At 33.7% G+C, this 22,817-nt stretch overlaps 1 protein-coding gene across 11 annotated transcripts in view; it reads right to left on the reverse strand.

Annotated features, from left to right (window-relative positions):
* LOC116776005 (plasma membrane calcium-transporting ATPase 3) overlaps positions 1–22,817 on the reverse strand; it is a 97,789-nt gene that overhangs the window by 10,908 nt on the left and 64,064 nt on the right. For 7 of the 11 annotated variants that reach the window (XM_061524239.1, XM_061524240.1, XM_032669093.2 and 4 more), the window contains 19 exons: positions 12,564–12,764; positions 11,076–11,196; positions 10,842–11,007; positions 9,914–10,007; positions 9,687–9,791; positions 8,719–8,763; positions 8,132–8,280; positions 7,680–7,895; positions 7,171–7,413; positions 6,860–7,098; positions 6,570–6,732; positions 6,046–6,147; positions 5,686–5,865; positions 5,135–5,329; positions 4,605–4,811; positions 4,071–4,269; positions 3,554–3,765; positions 3,037–3,188; positions 2,282–2,408 (listed from right to left, as the gene is read on the reverse strand). In XM_061524239.1, the coding sequence (XP_061380223.1) occupies positions 2,282–2,408; positions 3,037–3,188; positions 3,554–3,765; positions 4,071–4,269; positions 4,605–4,811; positions 5,135–5,329; positions 5,686–5,865; positions 6,046–6,147; positions 6,570–6,732; positions 6,860–7,098; positions 7,171–7,413; positions 7,680–7,895; positions 8,132–8,280; positions 8,719–8,763; positions 9,687–9,791; positions 9,914–10,007; positions 10,842–11,007; positions 11,076–11,196; positions 12,564–12,764 (3,116 nt within the window). The remainder of the gene's footprint in view (positions 1–2,281; positions 2,409–3,036; positions 3,189–3,553; positions 3,766–4,070; positions 4,270–4,604; positions 4,812–5,134; positions 5,330–5,685; positions 5,866–6,045; positions 6,148–6,569; positions 6,733–6,859; positions 7,099–7,170; positions 7,414–7,679; positions 7,896–8,131; positions 8,281–8,718; positions 8,764–9,686; positions 9,792–9,913; positions 10,008–10,841; positions 11,008–11,075; positions 11,197–12,563; positions 12,765–22,817) is intronic. The other 4 variants (XM_061524242.1, XM_061524245.1, XM_061524241.1 and 1 more) reach the window with 3 other exon arrangements.

Genomic DNA, 22,817 nt, shown 5'->3' on the forward strand with positions numbered 1-22,817 from the left:
ATTCCGGAGCCAAGGAGGAACATTTACTTGCCTACGTTATTTAGCTAACATCGATTTTATAATTGTGTATCACCAAAACATTCCAATCTTTTTGAAATAAAATATAATATTTATAAAGTATTTTGGCACACAATTTTAATACCGAAACATGTATTAGGAAGCTTCACAACTCACTGTTTTTTTTAGTATATATCATTTGTTCGCTGGAACGTGTTATTTTCTACATGTTACTTACCAAACAGCAGCCACAACTCGTTCTGTACACGGAGATATATAATATAAGGACACTACAAGAAGCCTAACAAAATACGCAAAAATAATCACAATGAAGGCAATCCAACGGCAAGCATTCACTACACATCCGCCGCCCAGTGTGACGCTTACACCCCAACGCCAACAACATTCACAAACAGAACAAAAACCAGAAAAAAAACACAAAAAAAAACAACAAAAAAAAAAAACAAAACAAAACACAAAAACATTGACATTACAACGGCAAAGGATAGACGGGTTCCGATTGTCATGTTAGTAGAGCAATCACGTCATGCTCGTAAAAATAAATATCTCAAGAAAATTCCACTCCACACTCAGTAGTCTATAGCAGTAACTGAACACAATCCGGTACAAAAATAATACATTAAAAATAATATAATGTTACTGCTGATATCGGTAACGTAGGTTAGTACGCCGTTTACGAAAACGACGTTCATAACAGCTGGGTTGCTTGGATCAGTAGCGAGGATGTAACGGGTTGGCGTTCCACAAGCAACAGAAAAAAAAAAACACTATTTGTAACGTAATACCAATAAATAAAACAGACAAATCATATTATATCAAAATAAAAAGAAAATAAAAAATAGATAACAGAAAATCAAACAGTCAGTATGACTAACAAAAAAAGATAGAGAAAAAATAGATGTTACAAAGTCATTGACTGTATTTATGTAGTGATCGGGATAGTCATAGTAACTGTTTGAGAATTCGTATATGAGGGATAAGTACGTCACAGTCTACATATGCATGCCATGGTGGGGGGATGGGGGGTAATTAGGGTAATAAATAGTTGGGAAGCGTCAGACTGTATATCGGTTGCATGCATGGCCGTTATAACGATGTATCTATCCTCGGTATTACGACATCCTTGGAAGAAGTCAAGAGGGCAAAGCTGAAGTTAGACCAGATAGAAGGATGTCATGAAACCAAGTGAATTAAGTTTTAGAAAAGATTAAAAAAAAATACTAATCAGTATTGCTCGGTTGCCAATTTCTTTCTGACCGATTGATAAACTAATTATATATGTGAACGAAAAACAAAATTAGCAAACGGACAATATCTCACTACGTTATGGGCCAAATAAAATAGCGTCTACTCATTACATCTGTAAAGTGTTTCTCTGTGTAGGTTCGGAAAAATAACTATCGAATCAGAACAGAAGTATAGGAGAAATAAAACAAGATTTGAACGGAAAACTATTACAAATAAAAAAATAATAAAACAATAATAAAACAAATAAATAAACATACTATATATGAAATAACATCTCAAGTCTGAATTATAAATCGCATTAATTTGTGTAAATTATTTAACAGACGAACTGTGAGTGGTCCGTAGTTCCGATGTGTTATGAAAAACCTCTCACGATAACTATATGAATGCATAGTATTGGTAATGGTGGTTTTATATGCAAAAATAGTAAAAAATTATAATGGACAATATCGACTTAGCGTTGGATGCCCAAGGTATCCGCTTGTTGACCTGTTGGTACTGTATTTCTGTAACCTAAAACTTATCCCTCTCTCATATAAACACGAACAATCTTCCAATCCTATTATATGTATATTAATATAATACTGTATAGAGATCACGGTATTAAAGTGAACTCTATGCAGTTGTCTTAGAGTCCATCATGATATACTCACTTCTCATGATGGTATCTGTGACAATTCGTGGCCATTACTTGGTACATTAATTGAAAAATTAATTCCAATGATATATAAAATCTTTAGAGAACACAAGAAATATCAACTGTCAAATGATGGCCAGTAGCATTATTAAAAATATCAGCAAAATTGTCTTTTTTAAATTTATATGACCCTTAAAAATCACGGTAATTCCAAACATATAATCAAGCCCAATTTCGACAACGTAAACCACATGTAACCCGGTCTTTGAGACCACATGTAGCCCGGTCTGTTGGACCACACGGAGCCCGGTCTATGAGACCGCGCTGTCGTCGGTCCGTGAGACCGGTCAAGCCCCTGTAAGCCAGCCCCGTACATACCTGCGTCTGCAGGCGCGTGAGACCCCTTATCCACAGTATCTGGCCGGCGCGAGGCTTCTTATCGAGGTCGGAATCGTAGTCGGGACCTGTGGGCAGCGTTTCCGCATCCGGTTGTCCGCGGCCCCAGCTGGGAAAGAACGAACGAACATGTGATACTTACTCACTCATTCTATCCAGAAAATAAAGTGTAAACGAAACGGCAAACGAACTGTTCTATCCGAAATGGGATTTTTGAGTTTTCCGTTAAGGATAAGGACAAAAGTGGTATAACTATATATTACTATATGGGGCGACGAGATTTTTTTTATAAAATAGCATTATGTATGTATTACTGATAGATACATTATCTAAGGGGGCATTTTCACCGTTTCCCTATCCTTTTTTGGTCAACTGCCACATAGACATGGGCATCATATCATATCAAAAGTATATTTCAATAGGCTTAAAGGGGCTTTAAGTCAGAAATTTTCTTTGGGACTTATCTGTCATTGGTGAAATCTTCCTAAAGTTAACAAATAACGTTCGCTACTTACTTAGTTCCTCTCATTTTACTGTTCGAGACGGTAATTGCATAGGAACTTGGTCTTGAATTGGGAACGGTTTGATGGGAAAAATTGAGTTTGAAGCAATGGCACCTTCGCATTGTTAGTATTATTCAGATTATAATTACATAATACAAAAATAATAATAATTAAAATTATTCGATGGCCCTATTAAGTGATTGTTATCGAAAATATATATTATGTGTTACTTACGATAGTTTCTTGGGTATCTTCCTGGTAGGTATGGTGGTTACGAGTTGTGCCCACACTAGGGTACCAGCCCCGAAGAACAGACACCACAACCACTGGTCTATCGTGAGACCTGCTGTACTGAATGCCATGCCGCCGAATTGGATGATGACAACCTGGGTGAAGATATATCACATTAAAAAGGGAATTTCACTTTATATCTAAAATACAAATTAAATGAGTATAAAATGAAAAATTCATTGTCACGAGCGAGATCCCACCCTGCTGCCTCGCGAGTGTCGCGTTACATTTGTACAAATTATAGTTTTATTAGAATCATTATTAATCACCACATATAATATCTAGATAAAATCATCTATGCCAATCTATCTATCTATTTTCTGTGGGCTTAGTGCCTCTAGATTATACTTCTCCTTTAAAATAATATGACATAAAATTGTCAAATTCTGACTCAATCAGGAATAAATTTTCAATCATATTTAGCGGTTATTGCTTGTGCTATGATTTTGGTTATACTGACTTGGGATAGCGCGGTTCCTATCCATATGGAGTAGAAGATGGGATTGGTGAACAGTCCTTGGAATACGTTGCGTTGTCCGTGTATCTTGCGGGCGTTGATCTCGTTAAAGAGAGTCATCATGACGAAAGTGTTGAAGATTATCGTGAAGTGAGCCGAGGGTTCGGCGCCCAGCTGCTGACCGCGACCAGACGGGATGTTGAGAAGCCGATCGCCTTACAGAGACGGAATTATTAGTTTAGACGGAAGTATCTAGTGACACTAAGTATATTATATGCACTTAACATTTTTTTCTATCATTATTTTTGATATAACACCGATATGAATTTTGTTCTGGTATGCGTGGATAACATTTGTATGATTTTGTTGAAACACTATAAATCAGTTTTGGATGGAATAATTGATATTAGAATAATTTAAAAGTTGATAATATTTGATTGTATTTATACCTAATTCTAGGTTATTAGACGTTTCACATGTATTACACGAACAATGCCGTGTATTTCAGCTACCAACTCACCCACGAATAGTAGTGTGAATATAATGAAGAGCTGATACACAGCCTGTCCGAGGATGTTCTTCATCATGGTGCGGCTGATGAGGGGTTTGGTTCTTCCGTACGGCTTCCGCTGTAGCAGGTCAGGGGTCGGCAGTTCCGTGGCCAGGGCGAGAGACGCTAACGTGTCCATGATCAGATTCACCCATAACATTTGGACAGCCTGATACAATATTATTCTATTAGTGTTAACATAGAGTAAAATGAGACGAAAGTTAGGTTTAATTAGCTAATTTGACTTTACTTTCTTCTGCCAAAGAAAATCTTGTGTAACTGTTAAGTTATCCACTATTATTGAATTGAAATAGCCTAGCCTGGGTAGGAGTACCTACCCAGTAGGGTATTGTGTGAATAGGGACATAGCGTTATTAGTTTATTTGGTTATATTCACCTATTATTATATAAATATTGTACCAACATTTGAGTTAAACATACAATATGAGTCTAGCAGCAAAAAAATCAACTATTTAATATATATTTTTTAATACAATACATCACCTTAAGAGGACTGTCCTGAATAGCGCAGGCTCCTATGAACGCAACAATAACGGCAACAACGTTAACAGTCAATTGGAATTGCAAGAATTTGGCGATGGAATCGTAAACGTTACGCCCCCACATCACGGCCTTCACTATAGACGAGAAGTTGTCGTCTGTCAGGATGATGTCGGACGCCTCTTTGGCTACATCCGTCCCAGCGATACCCTGGGGATTACAATGTATGTGAAGCACCCACCGTCGTTGTGAACAAGGATGGCGGGTAAAACTTTTACAGGTTCCCTGCTATGGGACTCAGTATGACTATAGTAAGACAATTTGAAGATATCCAAATGATGAATTAATGAAATATTAAAAAAAAAACTAATTTCATATCTTTTTTTTGGGCATCTAATTATTAAACGGGAAAAAAAACAAAAGATAGAGAGAAAAAGAGAGAGATAGAGATAAAGAGGAATAATAGACAAGTGAAATAATAACAGTGATGATTATCTGAATAACTCATATAAACTGAATCCAACTATCCTCACCATGGCAAAACCAACATCAGCCTTCTTCAGAGCCGGTCCGTCATTGGTACCGTCCCCGGTGACGGCCACCACCTCCCGTGTGTCGAAAGCCTTAGACTCTATCATTCCTTTAACCAGTGTGTATTTGTCGGTTGGGGACGACCGAGCCAAAACGCGAAGCTTCGGCCATACTTTGTCCACTAAGTGTTGTTGGACCTGAAAGTTTCATTCATTATCTATACAGTGATTATTTTGGTCGGAATACGTCATACAATTGAAGCGATGTGTTTTTTTTTATATAGTAAATAAAAATAGTTTTACGTGTATAATATTATATCACTTTCTCATTATTTTATATGACAACCAACAATTAATTAAATTCATACGACAGATACTTCAGTATCTTTGAGCACATAGTTTGCTAACAATATTTGGTCTTAAAAATAAAACACCAAAAAGAATTCCAGAGACAATTCCACGATTTTTTTTAAGCCTATATATTTCAAAAATCTCTGAAAAATTAAAAATACTTTATTTAAGGTTAATATTACTTCTTAATAAACAATACCAACCTCTCCATTGGCATCCCTGATCCGCCTGTTGAACTCCTTGCCCTCAAGTATGAGGAAATCGTCAGTGGGCTTCAATATTCCACACTTAATGGCTATAGACCTAGCAGTGTTGACATTATCACCAGTCACCATTCTTACAGTGATACCAGCCTTCTGACACTTCTTGATAGCCTCGGGTACCTTAAGATCAACATAACAATATTATATATATATATATAATATTAAGCTGATTTCAACGAGCAAATACAACTCCAAAAAAGTAATATTTTTTTTAACTTGATTTCTGTAACACAACTAAAAAAAAGTCAACGTTCATTTTAAATTTTGTTATAGGTTGTAAATAGAGCAATTAATTCTCACCTCAGGTCTCACAGGGTCTTCAATACCGACGACACAAAGACAGGTCAAGTTGTTAACGATATTATCTTCATCGTCCCAATTAGGCTCTTGGTCTATGTGCACCTTAAAATATAATACAGTAATATATAGCTCTTGGACTATATATTTATAGTAATCGTTTCGTCCATATGAATTGTATTTTTTTTTTGACAAGTTATTAAATACTCATACACTTTTTTTCTTTGAAAATAATCCAATCGAAGTAAATATGTCTTTGCTATTTATTAAGAGCAATGTTTCAACTAAAGGGGAACTTATACTTGTTAGTTCATACCTGTATTAAATTTCAAATAGAAAATATAACAGGAAAATTGTTTAATGCAAACAGGACTCGAACCTAAAGTATCCGGAGTATATCGTTTAAGTGTTTTTGACAATTTAGCTATAGCACCGGACTCGAGTTGAAGAATTCAACATTCTCTATCCGACCTTATATTTGGAAGTACCATCTATAAGGTTAGTACATGGAAAATCCTAGTTCCTACCTGGTTAATATCAGCTTTCCCCGGAACAAAGTCTCTGTATGCGACGGAGATTGTCCTTAGACCGTCGCACGCCATGGGTTCAATGACCTGTCTCACCAAACGGTCCTGCATATCGCGGGTGAACTTTTCAAGTCTACCTTCATGACCATAGATGAATGAACATCTGTGAAAAAATATATTTGTATTAAAAACAACGTTCAACTTACACAGGAACACATTTATATATAAGTTTCGGTGGTGTTCCCAAGGGTTGGAACCACTTTTGTGCATAGACTATATTAATGACTCACTTCTTTAAGACGATTTCCGAAGCACCCTTGGTGTACAACCTGTAACCTCCCTTGTAGGGTATGACAGTGGACATGCTTTTGCGAACGGAATTGAAGGTGTATACTCTGGTAAAGGATTCTTCGGGATGTCTCTCCCTGACGGTTTCGTAGCTCTGGCCGAGTCCTACGACGAAGCCCAATAAAGCGCATTCAGTTTTATTGCCCACTTGAGTTGGCGGACCGCCCGGCTCTAAGGATGGCTGAAATATAGTTTACGTTAATATTTTAATACGAAAAGAAGAAAATACCGATTCACAAGTACATATACTTACAAGAACTCTAGAAGTGAAAGCGCTATTAACGGATATACCCTCTATCATAGTTTCGGCGACGTCTTGCGGTATGTCTCTATAATTCGGCGTGACCTTGCATAACTTCTCACATATATACGATTGTACGACTGTCATACGGTTTGTGGTTAATGTACCAGTCTTATCGGAACAAATGGCAGTGGCGTTACCCATCGTCTCACAGGCGTCCAAGTGTCGAACCAAGTTGTTGTCTTTCATCATTTTCTAGAAAAAAATCACAAGGTGTTATATATTATAAGTAAGAAACAAGGCAAGTTTAAACCTACATCAGGCGTTTATTTTTATAAGATGTACATAATAAAGATTACCCTGTGCTAGTTTTTATTATTCGGTGAACTTTTCGCTAAAATTATATGTTGTTGTAAAAAATATTGGACGTACCATTTATTCAAATTCAGACCAAATCAAAAATAGGCCATGAATATTTGAAATCAAATATAATAATAATGATATATGGGACTAATTAGTACCTTAACGGAATAAGCGAGCGACAGAGTGACAGCCAACGGCAACCCTTCAGGCACGGCAACTACGAGTACAGTGACACCAATAATAAGATGCTTAACCAGGTTGTTGATGTAAGTGGCCTTCCACTCTCTGCCTTCTATCACAAACGTTTGGACACAGAACTGAATCACTAGGATGATCACTGTTAGCACAGCTATCGTTGAACCCGCGTAACCGATCTGAAAATTTTATATATTGCGTTAACTTTTCTGGTAATAGTATATTTAGTTGTTTAAATTACAGACATATATATTTTTGTCCCATAAATATTATTGATTCCCAAAAAACAGATTTTCAATTTTCACTCTAATCCTACATTTGGACACATTAGTTGAAGTAAGTATTCTTCACATTAATTATTTCTTTTAGTCCTAACTCGTGTAAAATTTTAAGTTCCTATATAGTCTTTCCATACCTGGATAGCGAGCTTGGTTAGTTTAGCTTGCAGTACAGATTTCTCCTTCTTGTGAGAGCTCTCGGGTGCTGGTTTGTCAGCTGGTGGCACGTGGTTGTCGTCAACCCTCGCGTGGTTGTGGCTGTTACCTGATGCCGGTTCTTCATCCCCTAATTGTCGTGAAACTTTTTTTACTGTATTTACACCAAGATTGCTACCGTTTGGTATATTTTTTAATCACCTTGTATATATCGATATCATAGTAAAATCGTTACCAATGTGCAATATAATAATTATTTTATACAGCAGAATCGAATTTTAATAAGCGTAGTGTTTGTTAGAATGCCAATCAAAAATAGATCAGTTCAGCACAGACAAAAAATATTATTTTGATACCAAACAATAACAAAAATAATTACGTTTAACAAATTGTTAAGGCTTTGCCTTGTCAAGACTGTATTAGCATGCGAACTAGCTACTATGCAAGTACTGATCAATGCAGTGTGAGAAAAGTATGTAATGTAGAAATAATTTTATTATTTGAACTGTGCTGTAAGGAGACTAAATCAGTCAAGGTCATAAGCATGTCACAGCATTGGAAGTCTCACCTGGGATACTCTTGCGTGGCTCTTTCCTTTGTTGTTTTTTAGACTCTATCGGTACCAATTTCGTTATCCAAATAAGCATACACATTTACAACGACATGTATACATCATGCAATCACGATGGATAAATGTGTACGTTTGTTTTCGTCGGGGGTGCGGCGGGCCGGTATGGGGGAGGGGAGAAAAAAAAATTGTCATTTCAGGTGGAACTAAATCTATGAGCATTTGTATGGTGTGTGTCAAATGCCATAGCGTGTATGGTTTATGGCTGATATGAGATTATTTTATACAATGGGATTGGACTAGGGGGTTCTTACCATGCTCCAAGCTATTAGTTACAACCAACATACATACAATACTTGTACCATTTATAGTACTAAAATTTTGGAATAAAATAATCTCATGTCAGATACTGAGATGATTAATTCCTTAATAAAACGGTTTTTTAACGTCACCATTTCTTTGGTCTATAGCTGTGCTTGGGATAAACATGTCCTGTGATACTATATGGGCACTACTTTCTTTAATAAACTCGTTTATATCCAAATAAAGCATACCTACAATGCTCATTTAGATTGAACTATTACACTAAACTCTATTTATATCGTGTTAAAGTCTATTTTGCTTAAGCAGGTAGCTGAACTAACGCTTGAAGCTATGACTAAATGAGCAATGTTTTGATAGTACAATATTTTACTGGATATATGGTTATGATGTTTTAGGCTATACTCAGACATTACTATATATTTTTATAGCATAACTAAATAGAATTAATTTATTTAATATTGAAATTTTAACATAAGAGTTTTTCTCACTCCCTAATATGTTTTCTCTACTTCAAATGTTTCCTATTTCTTATCTACCCTATTTCTAACCTACTCTATTTCATCTGTACTCTTTTTGGAATGCACTCTATTTCATGGACATCCGTAGCCACATACATACATCCTACAATCACCCTGTCCACTGACCTTTCTTCTGTTGTTTCTCCTTCGTCTCGGCTGCACCAAGGAGCGTGAGGATGATACCAGCTTGAGAGTTCACACCGACAGCTGTCACTAACATCTTACCGGAGCCTGGAGATATCAAGGTCAAGGGTTAAATCAGTTAATTTTTCAAGTATAACTTGAAAGGCATATTCAATCATTCTGTCTCTAAAGTTGTAGGTCACGTTTTATATACGGTGTGTGTGTCTTACCTTCCATAACGTGTGTACCAGATAGCACCATGGGATCAAAAGATTCTCCCTTCTTAACATGGTCCGATTCACCCGTCAGAGATGACTCGTCGATCTAAAACACGAACACACTCTACATACAAGAAGTAATGAATCTATTATCATCTACAAGCAGGTTCGACCATCTCATAGCAGAGACATGGAAATGAGATCCGATCTTAAATAAAGCTTGAATTTCTAAACGAAAAACATAATTCGTTGTCATTAAATGTAATTGTGATATTCACTTTTTTTTACAGCTTCGATAGATGACTTTGATAAAATATATTTCGTTGAAAACATTACATAAAAAAGCACCATTTGCGTAAACGTTATCAAATCAGTATTATCATTTCGCATTCTTATCAGATGAGTTGAAATTGACGCGGGCATATTGGTGCAGTGATAAAACGAGCTGTTGACTCGTTGCTAATTAATGACATTATGCAACACGGAAACAAATATTTATATAAAAATATATTTTTTTAATTTTATATACATACATTTCAAAAGTATTTAAAAAACATTAATTAATGATCTCTGTATAGAATGATTGAATTCAAATATAGACTCCGCTATATCCCTTTTATAGTGGGCCTTCAACTTTAACGAAGGCCTCATTTGTCAGTGAGCCGAGGCCTCAGGGTTAAGTTGTTATATATCGAACGTTCGATCTGTTGATAACCCAATAACCTGATTATCAGTTATTACAAAGATTACTAAAACCTTATCGTGTCCTTTATCTAGGGGACGTGATGATAAAGGCCGCGAGCATTTTGAATAAACCAGCTGTATTTTAACGTGTTACTAACTTTGAACATACGAAATGGTAAGCGATTATAATATTATTCCAGCTGAAATACTATTTATTTTGTAATCAATGGTAATCATAAGTAATCCTCCGTATTACCTTCAGGTCGTTACTCTGCAGCAGTACACCGTCAGTAGGCAGCAGGTCGCCGTACTTGATCTGGCATATATCGCCCACGACGATCTCACTTATCGGCACCTGATTGACCTCGCCGCCGCGTATAACAGCAAACTTGTGCTCGCCTTCTATCCTTGACTGCAGCCCTCTGGAAGAAGAATCTCTTGCTTAACAGGCCCGTCATTAACTACATATATGTACAGATTGTCGAATTACCTGAATTGCCTCTCTTTCGTGTAATCATTGAACGCGGTGACTATAACGACAACTATGACAGATATTAAAATAGCCAGACCCTCGATCCATTGATAATGTCCTTCTTCTTCGTCCAGATGTGCTGAAAATTTATTCAATATTTTCAAACGGTCGATTTTAGACGTTATTCCAATGCGTTTATGCTTTAAATTTAATAATGTCTATACTTTTCATTTGATATTTTATTTTGTCTGTTTTTATATGAGATTAAGTCCTCATACTATCTACACACATCACACATAAAAAGCGTCTAGCGGGTAGAGAGGTTTACGAAACAAAAATAAATATAAACAAAACATATTCGTATTAAATTAATATATGTGGGAAAATGTGATAAGTGATTTAAATTAAGTTTTATTGCACAATGCGGACCATTCAACACGAGTGATGTTCCGACATAATCAAACGTACATTTATTTATATTAAATATTTATTATAATGAACTATGAAACTAGAAAATAATTATATTAAAATGCATGTATTTTTTATTCGAGATTGTAAGTGGAATAATATTGATTAACAGTTATTCATAATCGAACTTACGATTGTTTTAATTATAGATAATTATTGTAGCAAACATTTTATAAGGCTCAAGAAATTATTTCATCTACATACAGCATTTTAATCTAAGAAGCGTTAAAATTAAATAAATTTATTTACAATTACAAAAGTTTTTGTAACACTACGTGTTTGTTATTTCATAAAAGTCACGTACGTAATTATCTATAACGTCCCTGTGTTATGTTAGAAATAGGATAGGTAAGAGCCGGGGTGAGACTACTTGTGAAAAACTAACGAAGCAAAACAATCATAACATGCCCTGTACCATGATAACACGAATTGATATCGTTTGTGTCACGAATTCGATATCATGGTAGGAAGATATAGGATTGAGAGAGGATTTACAATTTAGACACTACAACTTAAAAAATCACACATTGCAATCATTTAACATCATCTCATATATATGCTATATATAATATATATATATTCGGTCACACTATAAAACGAGCAAGTGCAGGTATCACATTTATCATTATTTAGATCTGATATTCTTACCAGGGTCGTCTAATGTATCCATTTAGTTATTGGAAAGAGAAAATACATACATTAATTATGGTCACTTATACAATGGGATTCCTTTCTATTTACCTGATTTCGCGGACTTAATATCAATGGACTGTTAGGTATATAATGTACAAGATGTTTTTATATACATGTATACTGAAGATCCATTATGTCCTGCTGTTTCGGTGACGGCCAATGAAACTATTTGGCTGAGACGCGGGCGTGGGTAGCAATTTTTTTTACGTCTCCGCGTCGTTTGAATGATTGGAATTTATTCCATTATATGATATAATATACTTGTATATCCAGATTAAGCTTACGTAACACATAAATGTTATTTACAATTTATCATTAGTATGCAATTGATCGAAATTAACTCACCGATATCGCTTTCGTCTTCGGACGGTTTGTAAAAACTCAGGCCAAGGGACACAACAGCGGCCACTTCCAATATGATGAGCGTGACGTCCTGCAAGGCCTCCCATACCAAGGTTAGGAAGGTCTTCGGAGGTTTCGGAGGGATGAGGTTGGAACCGAACACTTCTCGCCTGTGCTGCAGATCCGCTTTCGACCCGCTAAGACCTGTGATACAAACACAACCATCAATATGAATTAATTCCAATATATTTTCTTCTAATTAATTTTATGATAATCATAATTAATGATTTTTGCACTCTATCCAAAATCATGATCAGCCCGGTTTAGAAGTTAACACAAAGAAGAGATCAACAAATTTTTATTTTTTATGTTATTAAACAGTTTTTCTGAAATAGTTTTCGTAAATTTTACAATTTAATATGAGCTAACACACTATCTTACTGTTTTTAAAAAAAGTTTTTATTTGCGAAAACTACGTACATAACCAACATGAAATCTAGACTAGTCTGTGTTCCGGTAGCGACTTATAAAATTATTTACGCCATACCTGCGTTATTTCATGTATTCATGTCAAAAAATCTTTACATGTACTTATCACGTATCGTATTTTTAGCTCAGATTATCTTTCATTACATCTAGTTATCAACGAACGGTCGATACTCGACTATAATTAATTGATTATGTCAAGTTCAATAGTAGAACAGAAATGTCATTATGTTTGACATTTAGTGACATTACACACATTGATAGATCGTGAAGTATTGACGTATTATATGTGTGTTGAATTCATGTGTGTGTGTGTGTGTGTGTGTGTGTGTGTGTGTGTGTGTGTGTGTGTGTGTGTGTGTGTGTGTGTGGTGTACTATTTATTCAATATATTTATTTGTTTTCCTTACTTTATATAAAAAGCAGTCTTATGTATTTCTTCTATATTTTGTAATTCGATATTAGTGAGTGAAAATTTTCGCTTAACGTGTTAATATTGTGTTAAAAAAAACTACTTGTAAAATAATCATCGTTAGCGAGTTACGGGATAAAACAAAACTCAGTGCACGTACAGATATGAGTAATATCGTTTCAATGGTTCTCAGTTTTACGATTATAGATCTATTTCCGTACTTCCGGCATTGAGTTAACACTGGATATATCTGTTGTTGACATATAAATTATAATTCATAACTATTTATTGGCGTACATAATAAATTTGTTTTGAAATACATTTATTTGGTTATATACATTATATTTATCTCTATGTTTTTATATTCACGGAATTCGATTTATGATATAATGACCGAAATTTTTGTACTTCGTTACAACGTTATATCTTGCAATCGACTAAGGACAGTATTGTTAACTTTTTTTGATAAATTAAGTGCCTATCTTAAAATGTTATGTTGCAAAGTAAATAAAATACAAGCATGTAATTAAAACAATATAAAAATTATATCGAAATCAACAAACAAACTATGTTTAGCAATATTTTATGTACATCATAGATATAGTATTTTCTCTATAAAATTAAGACCGCACTATTAACTTTCTTAATTCTGTTTATCGTAGTACATCAATGTTTCAGAACAACTCTCCCAGGGCTGCTACAGAATTATTTAATCATTAGCGTGTGTAAACGATCGTTAAGGACAAATATTTGGCTTTATACCAAGCCAATACACAATACACTAGCGTCACTAGTTAATAGTAAAAATATATATATATATATATACGTACATACGTTATAGACTTAATCGAGACGGCGCTGTTATTATTTAAAAAGATTAGAAGAAACTAGAGTCCGATTACGTTTGAATTTAGGTATATTTTTATAATAAAACAAACTATTACAATATCTGCTTTAGTACATCTAATTATATTTTATGTGATATAATATGTAGATATATAGACCTTATAATATTGACTGGAATCGTGATATTGCATAAGGCAGATGTTTCAAAGCATCAGTCAGGTCATGACTGTTGAAGATACGAGAGGATTAGGAATTTAAAAGAACTGTCGCAATGTCCGTATGCGACTTAAGATTTGAATGCGATTTTGTTAGAAATCGATATTGAATATTCTATGATAATACGAAGTTTCACGCATAAAGGATAAATACACTTTAATTTTTTTTATATATAATTTAAATTCTTTATAAAATTGTAATTCAACCAACATATTTAATTGAGAGATTTGACCGTGAATTAAACAAAAAAAAATTAACCAATTCCGTCTAAACAAGGTAAATTGGGTGTTTCGCTGGCGGGATGTGGATAATTAAGAGCTATGTCACAACGGATGCTGATAAATAATCCCCAATTTAATTCGCGTCATTGTACTAAAACGAATCTAACGACGTTCTCGATACTTATAGGAACACCATTCTGACGGTTACACTATCAAAATAAACAAATCTCTAACATGCCTTATATATAACTAATAGGATGATTCTGTATAAATTCATTTTATACATCATATTAAAAGTAAATAGATTTTTATCTTTTTCTTGTATCTATTTATTTTGTTTCTCAGTATTTTTTTTAACTTGACCTTCAAGTTTATATATTTAATAAAATCACTAATTCATTCGTTTCGTATAATTTGCAATACATTTATAAAATGAAACAAAACAAACAAATTAACGTGAAAACAACAACGAAAACAGAATTTGATCACTTAGTAAATAATCAGAACACTCATCGCCAGACGTTACGTAACTAGTAATAGAAAAAAAAACAGTGAAAGTGAAGTAAGGTAAATAAGGTAACAAAAAAGATTATTTTTTATCACGGTCCGATAACCTTGGACGATTCGTACAGTTAACGAGAATATAATTCACTTTAATATAGTTTATTTAAACGAAATTCGTATAATATATAGAATTTGTATTTATTTAAATACATATATAAATTGCACATAAATACGAACATGTAAAAAAAATACAGATGATTTGAGAACCTAGTTTTTTTGAAGTCGGTTAAAATTTTTTATAAAAACGAACAGTTAAAAAATTTATAGAAATGTTCCGGTCGATAAGATATTCTTGATGCATATTAAAAATAAACAATGATCAGAATTTAATACACTTCGGAGCTACAGGAGAGCTATAAAAATATAAGTGGATGTGAATGAAAACCTCTGCTATGACGTCACTACAAATATTCTCCATGTAAATCAATATAACGTAAACATAAGTACATTAGCAATTATCTTTACACACAAAAAAAATTGTAATAAATAAAAATTTCTATAACAATGGGAACGAATGTACGTGAAACATCGGATCGAATTGGTTTGAGTTAATTTTGGTATTATATAGAGACTTAAATAGATAGTAAATAAGTGAGAATTTAAGTAACGTAATACATCAGATAAAAACTCAAGCTATTAATTCAGTCCTCACTTCATACGATTTAACATGAACATGTACTCGTACTTTTTCATTTACTATCTGACCAATTAAAACTTTAAACATACAACGTCATAGAAGATATACAATATTAAAAATCCAACGATAATATACTACAGATATTTTGAAGTGTTAATTTATTTTAGAACAACGCCCCGTTATATACTAATAATCAATCGATTCCATATAAAAACTATGAAAATTCAGTAATTATTATTATCTGAGACGACGTTTTTTTAGGGGGAGAAATATCTTTTAGTTATGTTCGAGCGAGAGCAGGCGAAATCGTAGGAAGCGATTAGTTTAATTGTAGACGTAATCACGCGTGGATAACGTCCTTCCATACGTTTGGTAGCCGTCCAAATGTCAAATTCCCAAAGCTCGCATATAAATTGCAGCAATCACTACAAACAACGAGACGAAAGAACATTTTTCCAACAAAACTATTTGCAGCTATTTGTTTAAATATACATTATATACAATTTTAATCCGCAGTATCTATCGATTAAATTTAACTAACTTGTTTCATATTAAAATATGTGATATTAAAAGTTTTTCATACGTATATAATATTTTTTTGAATTCTAAGTACTTCATATAGAGCAGACTATTATCAACATTCTGAAACCTGATAAATGAAAGCCGTGTTCAATACATTTAATGTGGTGTATCGGATGTATGAAGATTTAGATCTTATTGTGTAGATAATAACGACTGGTATCCTCTGTGGTCAGGGATTGCGGAAGACGGTGGCTGTAACCAAATATAGCTTATGCACGGGAAGTTCGAAGTTGTGAAATACTCGAGAATTTTAAGGAAAATGTGATTCATATAAGATTTACGTATCTTTGTTATACGTACAATAAAATTACTTATAGTAGGTATGTATCGTGTATGTGTAAAGAAAAATATTTAAATACTTATATACTACTAGCAAAAGAATAAATATATAATACTAGTAAAAGAATAATTTTCATAGTTCATTATCAACTGTTTATCGTTACGTCAATTTTTTAACTATCTATGGACGGCCATTTTGTTATAGTGTTTTAATTCAAGATTAGAAGTTTTTGGAACGAAATTACGTTGTATGTAGGTAAAATTAATCCAGAAATAATCTGGTAATCCTAATACATAATAATTGAGAACAACAAATTACACATAATATGGGAATAATATAAAACTACCGTGTTAAGTCCGCAGTAACATAAGTGAACCAAGCTCTGAGGTTAAAGTGGTAGTATATAAAGAATTTGTTAGTAAACTAAATTGCTTTCCGAGCGGTCTACTACGCTTAATGAAACACCGGTGGTTAAATAAAGCAGACATTGTTCCAATATGGACTGCTCTCTGTGTCTACGGATTGACGGGACGTATAGCGATAAAAACGACATATGTACGGAATCCAATTAAAAATATACTTATATATAAATCCTGCTGTTAATATAATAAACGATTGTGAGGATGTCTGCATGTTTGTTTGACTTCTGACTGAAATTACTGAAGGGATTTTGATGCAATTTTATGCATCAGACATCAGAATAAAATAAACTATCAATTCCTGCGGGACCATGTCCTGGCTGTTCTATGTAGTATGAAGCCACAGAAAAAAAACGTATATGTAATTATTCTTTAAGATTATGATTCATTATGTAATGTACTACAATTCTGACCAAAATATTTTAAGTTCTAATATACTACTAATAATACCATAAAGCCCGACTAACAGACGTCACAGACTGAACACCTTGTATATTATAATTATTATTGAAGGTGTCAGCATAGGTATTTGAAAATACGTCTGGACGTCTCGAACGTCACGTCGAACGCATTGACGTCCGCAAAACGTCGCCTGAACAGTGGAGACGTCACTATATAACTACGATTTTCTTGAATGTGAAAGTATACGAAATATTTTAAAACGGCGCTCGAAATTTTATGGTGCACATAAAATTTAATTATGACATCTACATAGTTTATTTTTGACGGTAATATAATATGAGAATACATTGAAAAATATCTTTTACATCACGTGATGAAGCCCTGTCTCTAACAAAGGTATTACACGAATGCTTGGCGTGAGATATGTTATACATAGACACTATCATTTACAAATACGTATGTAGATATTGAAAAACATAACGTACATATAATACATTAATCGTATTAGATTTGTATACGCGTGCCAAATTTCTATTAACCACCGGCATAGATCTCCCCCGTTTCCCTTTCCTTACAATCGATATACGGCATAAACGAAAGCCAATGAACTGTCAGGGTTCTTGTTTACTGGTTCATAGCAGCGACAACTTAGCCTGCCAAAGGGATATGCAAACGAATTAGATTTACCGTGTTGTTAGATATCATATATGTGTTGAACTTTGCCAAAGTCGAGTACACGCCATAATTGTGTTATATTTATAGAGATTGTATGATATTAAATTATGTCACAAGATAGAACGTGCTATGACGATTATAGATGGTCCAAAATAGACAGGAATTAACGGCATTGCCGCTTACAACAATAGACTAGCCGTGGTATCTTCGGAGATAAATAATATTCGAGTATACATATTCTTATCGAATAGTTCCTACGTATGAAATTAATATAAACTTATTTTAATCGCTCCCATACTTAAATTATTATAATAGTTACTTAATGTTAAACGTACAAATACATACAAAATTTTCGCAGTCTAGTACTGTTATTTCACTATATAGAATTTCGTTTATTATATAGCTAAAAACATTAGTAGCATAATGAGACCTAGACTTTAGCGAGTATTCATTTAAATAGAACTAATGTTCTCGAATCATTATCCGTTATTTTATTATAAAAAAAAAAAAGTCACATTAATATTAAAATTTATAAAAAAATATTCTGAGCCTGGATTAAAACCGATAGCTCTGATACATTCCGCCTGACCGACTGAAAATGGAAAACTTAAAGCGAGGGAAACTACTGTTATGAAAACAATATACTAATTGCTTATTGCTGGTAGCAGCAATTCGTAACAATAGGCTCCGGCGGGGTTATTAAGAATTACGTATAACATTACAATTTGTGCTGTCCGGGATTATAATCAACTAATAACGTGTTTTTATATACGATTAGATGCGAAGTACATAATTATACGTGACATTTGATAATATAAATAATAATGGTGGTAGTGTAGTTATACGAAGTTTTCCGACAGTGACCTCGCGATAGCTTTCGATATCCCGAAACTACAGCTTCAGACGCTCCCGGCCTATTTCAGGCCGGCCGCACCAACCAGAGCTACATTTTAAAACAATGAACCGAGTGCGCAAGAACAGGAAGGGTATATAAGCAGGTTGTACGCTAGAGTGAGACGGAAGCTGCGGCGGGCGTCACGCAGGGAGATCACATAGTACCCGCTGAGATCTATTTCTGCACGTCGCAAAACATGTCTCGGAATTAGTTTCTATGTGTCTGGGAACATCAGAAATCATGTGACTAATGAGACGAACGTTTAAAAAATATATATTTAAACTAAATAAAAATATATATACGCAAAGGCTTTGATTGTAATATCAAAAGAATTTTAGTGATTTCATACAAACATATAAAATATTATCCGGCTTTATGTTATAATAATTTTCAACTTAATAACATTATACATTCGTCACAAATTCCCATGTTGTTGCCTTGAATGACATCATATGGTTACGTAAGTCATGTTCAAACAATTGCCGACTGCCAAATAAAAATAATAAATCAATCAGTTTGTCATCATGATACTGTAACGTCTGACTATAATCGCATACATCATCGTTGTATTAAAATAAAACTTGCATTTATTGTACTGCATAGTATCTTAAAACACACTAAGAAACGCGCTGTCGTAGGCCACATACATGCGCTGTTCGAGATCTTCCTTCAAGTATAAACATTTAAAAATAGCCGATTGTTTCCTATAGTTTACTCTGCCTAGCGCATTAAGCTGTGGCTGCGGTAAATAATATGATGTAGTGCCTCAATAACGTTGCTTGTGTAACGTGTGTTGGGAATATTTTGGTTATTTGTTTTAGACTTACGCCAGTGAAGTAGTTCGTCTAACATTATAAGAGCCTCTACACACCGACAGGTGAAGACAGCGTATACGATTATTGTAAATACTCTCACGTTCCGCGCTAAAGATTTACAGCTAAAGATGAATTTTATATAGGTTCTAAACCGAAATTGCGAGTTTGTTGTAACAAAAAAAAAATGGGACGATATAAAATTATCTCGTTAACGTGTGCAAGGTGCTTATGATTTATTTTAAACATTAACCAATAGGTGAAATACCTGCGGACGTTCAATCATATAGAGTTTATGCCTGTTTTGTTTCTCATCCGAGCGTTTTAGTTACCGAGAGGTTTATATTAAACAAAAACGAAGCGTTTAATTAATGTTATTCAAGATTCTCAGCATCTCGAATATGAATCCACCGAATTACTTATATATAAATCAAAACGATGACTTTTTTCAATAAAGATTAGAAGTTAATTTCTATAATTAACTGTTAATTATATTTGTATGTAAAGCCTGTGAATGTCTGCACAAAATTTGTTCTGGCAGAAACATCTGTGATGTGTCTCCCTTATCAGAGGCTGTGTAACAAATTGAAGAATATTTCCTTTTAGTGTGAAACCGTATTTCTATTCAAGAGGATAGTGGATGTAAGGGAAATGGATGTATACCGTTGTGGGGGGTGGACGGAGGGGGGCGTTAGGGGGGGATGTCGATCTGTGACGTCACCCGAATTGATTCGACAACGAAAAACAGGGCAGTAACAAAACCGGCGCCGACGGTCGAATTAGCACTTATTTGTTCTGAGTATTTATTTCCTTACATTCAATACACCCATTTTTTATATTATGAATAGAATTTTGCGTAATATTATAATACATCACTATATGACTGTTTAGTAACACATTTAAATTTACTTTGTAATGGTACTAAAATTGTTTTTATTTCAAACGACATTGAGATAAAATTCAATATATTTGAGTACAGTGTAGTGTCGCAAACCATCTATTATTCGATGTGACACGTACCACAGGATTATAATAATTTAATTCAATTAATTTATTTATAATTTAAGCAATTATTTGTGATGTTCCGTTGTTTTATTTATCTGTGGTTGACATACATAAAACTATTAATGGGATGATAAGTTTTATTTGAAATTATATGAAAATCATAAAAAATATAAAGACAAGTTTACATTAGAATCTATCTATAATGTATTTCTGTTGCGAATATAATGAAATAAGTTTTTACATCTAATTAAAAGTTTATAATCTTGGACGAACAAAATTTCGTTTGTTATACCGAACTGGCAAAGTAGTTTCCGGTAGAAATAGTGTCAAACTGATCTTAGTAGGCAAAAAAGAAATCTTGTCTTTTATATATAGACTTAGAATAAAACTTAACATACAAAGAGAATGGCCTAACTTAATATATCGGTGACGTAACAATGACGCATAATTTAACTTGCCGGCTGGCGATGATGTCATCGTATCTAATGAAATTCAAAGTCTACAGAAACATTTATAAACAACACCACAACTTAAAATGGCGTGCGAATTCAAAGATTTAGCTAACAAATATCAAAACTATATAAAAACCGCTTAATATCTAAAACCTTGTAACGTATGAATGTTACTTAGGCTCTATGTCTAAAAATTGTAAAACATAAAAAAAATACCGAGTGAACATTTTAATGAAAACTATTTCAACGTCTCTCCGTTAACCAGACAAAGCTGTATTCTACAAAGGCGACACAAATTTATATAAGTACGAAGAACATAGTATATTAAAGTTTAAAACGATATGGAAGTGGAAAAACATTCTTCTGAATGTCTCAAGGAAATGTAAATAATTTTTATTTAATTTTCTTTGCATGAACCTAATTCTTATATATATATATATATATTGAGTAATGTTATAACGCAATAATTTAATTCGTATTCTTATATTTATACACTTAGATTACATCCGCGAGTCGCGTCACGTTCGAGAGGGGTGCCTGGCGAGGCGTTTATTTGAATTGTCAAAAACAATACGACGTGAGACTATTGCCGAATATATATATCTACATAATACATACTACAAGCCTGTAATGTTTTACTTCACTTGACGATTAAATTACTTTGGTACCATGTAATTTGTAAAGTAAAGTACGATTATCATATAAAGTGTAATTCTATCATCAGTAAAATAAATTGAACATAAAAACGAATTATTATTAAAAATGTTAAACGGATTTACATTAGTCACGGATTCTCATGACGTCACAGCGATGACGAAGGCATTGTATCTTCAATATGAACACTGATGTGTACGAACATTATCCACAATGATATTTTAAAATAAAACCTCGACCGTTCTACTGTTCATAGTTGAAGTTTCTTAATAAACACGATTGAAATTTTAATATTTCTTTACATTAATGTAAGTATGTATTTAAGTTAATTAATTAATGATTTATATACTGTTAAAATGAAATTCCACTGGTACTCGGTCAGTAGATTCCTAGCTCATCAATCGCTCAGTCTCCTAGGAGATATTGATTAGTAAAGCTAGTCGGAGCTGATAATAGATCAATCTAATCTAGCCAGTTCATTTTAGCTTCGATTGAGCAGTCCACAGACCTGGTTAGATAATTCTCCGAAGATATGGGGGGTGGCATAGATTGCTATCACGTCCTTTAGCGGCCTCCAAACGTCCGTATTCAAAACAAAATTCAACCTTGAAGATATTTCGCTGTTTATTGAGAATGGTAACATCAAATTAATCTAATAATATTGTTGACCTAACTATGTACGGCTGGTATTAATTAGAT

The sequence above is a fragment of the Danaus plexippus genome, chromosome 24 (genome assembly GCF_018135715.1).
Source record: "Danaus plexippus chromosome 24, MEX_DaPlex, whole genome shotgun sequence".
NCBI classification, from domain to species: Eukaryota; Metazoa; Arthropoda; class Insecta; order Lepidoptera; family Nymphalidae; genus Danaus; species Danaus plexippus.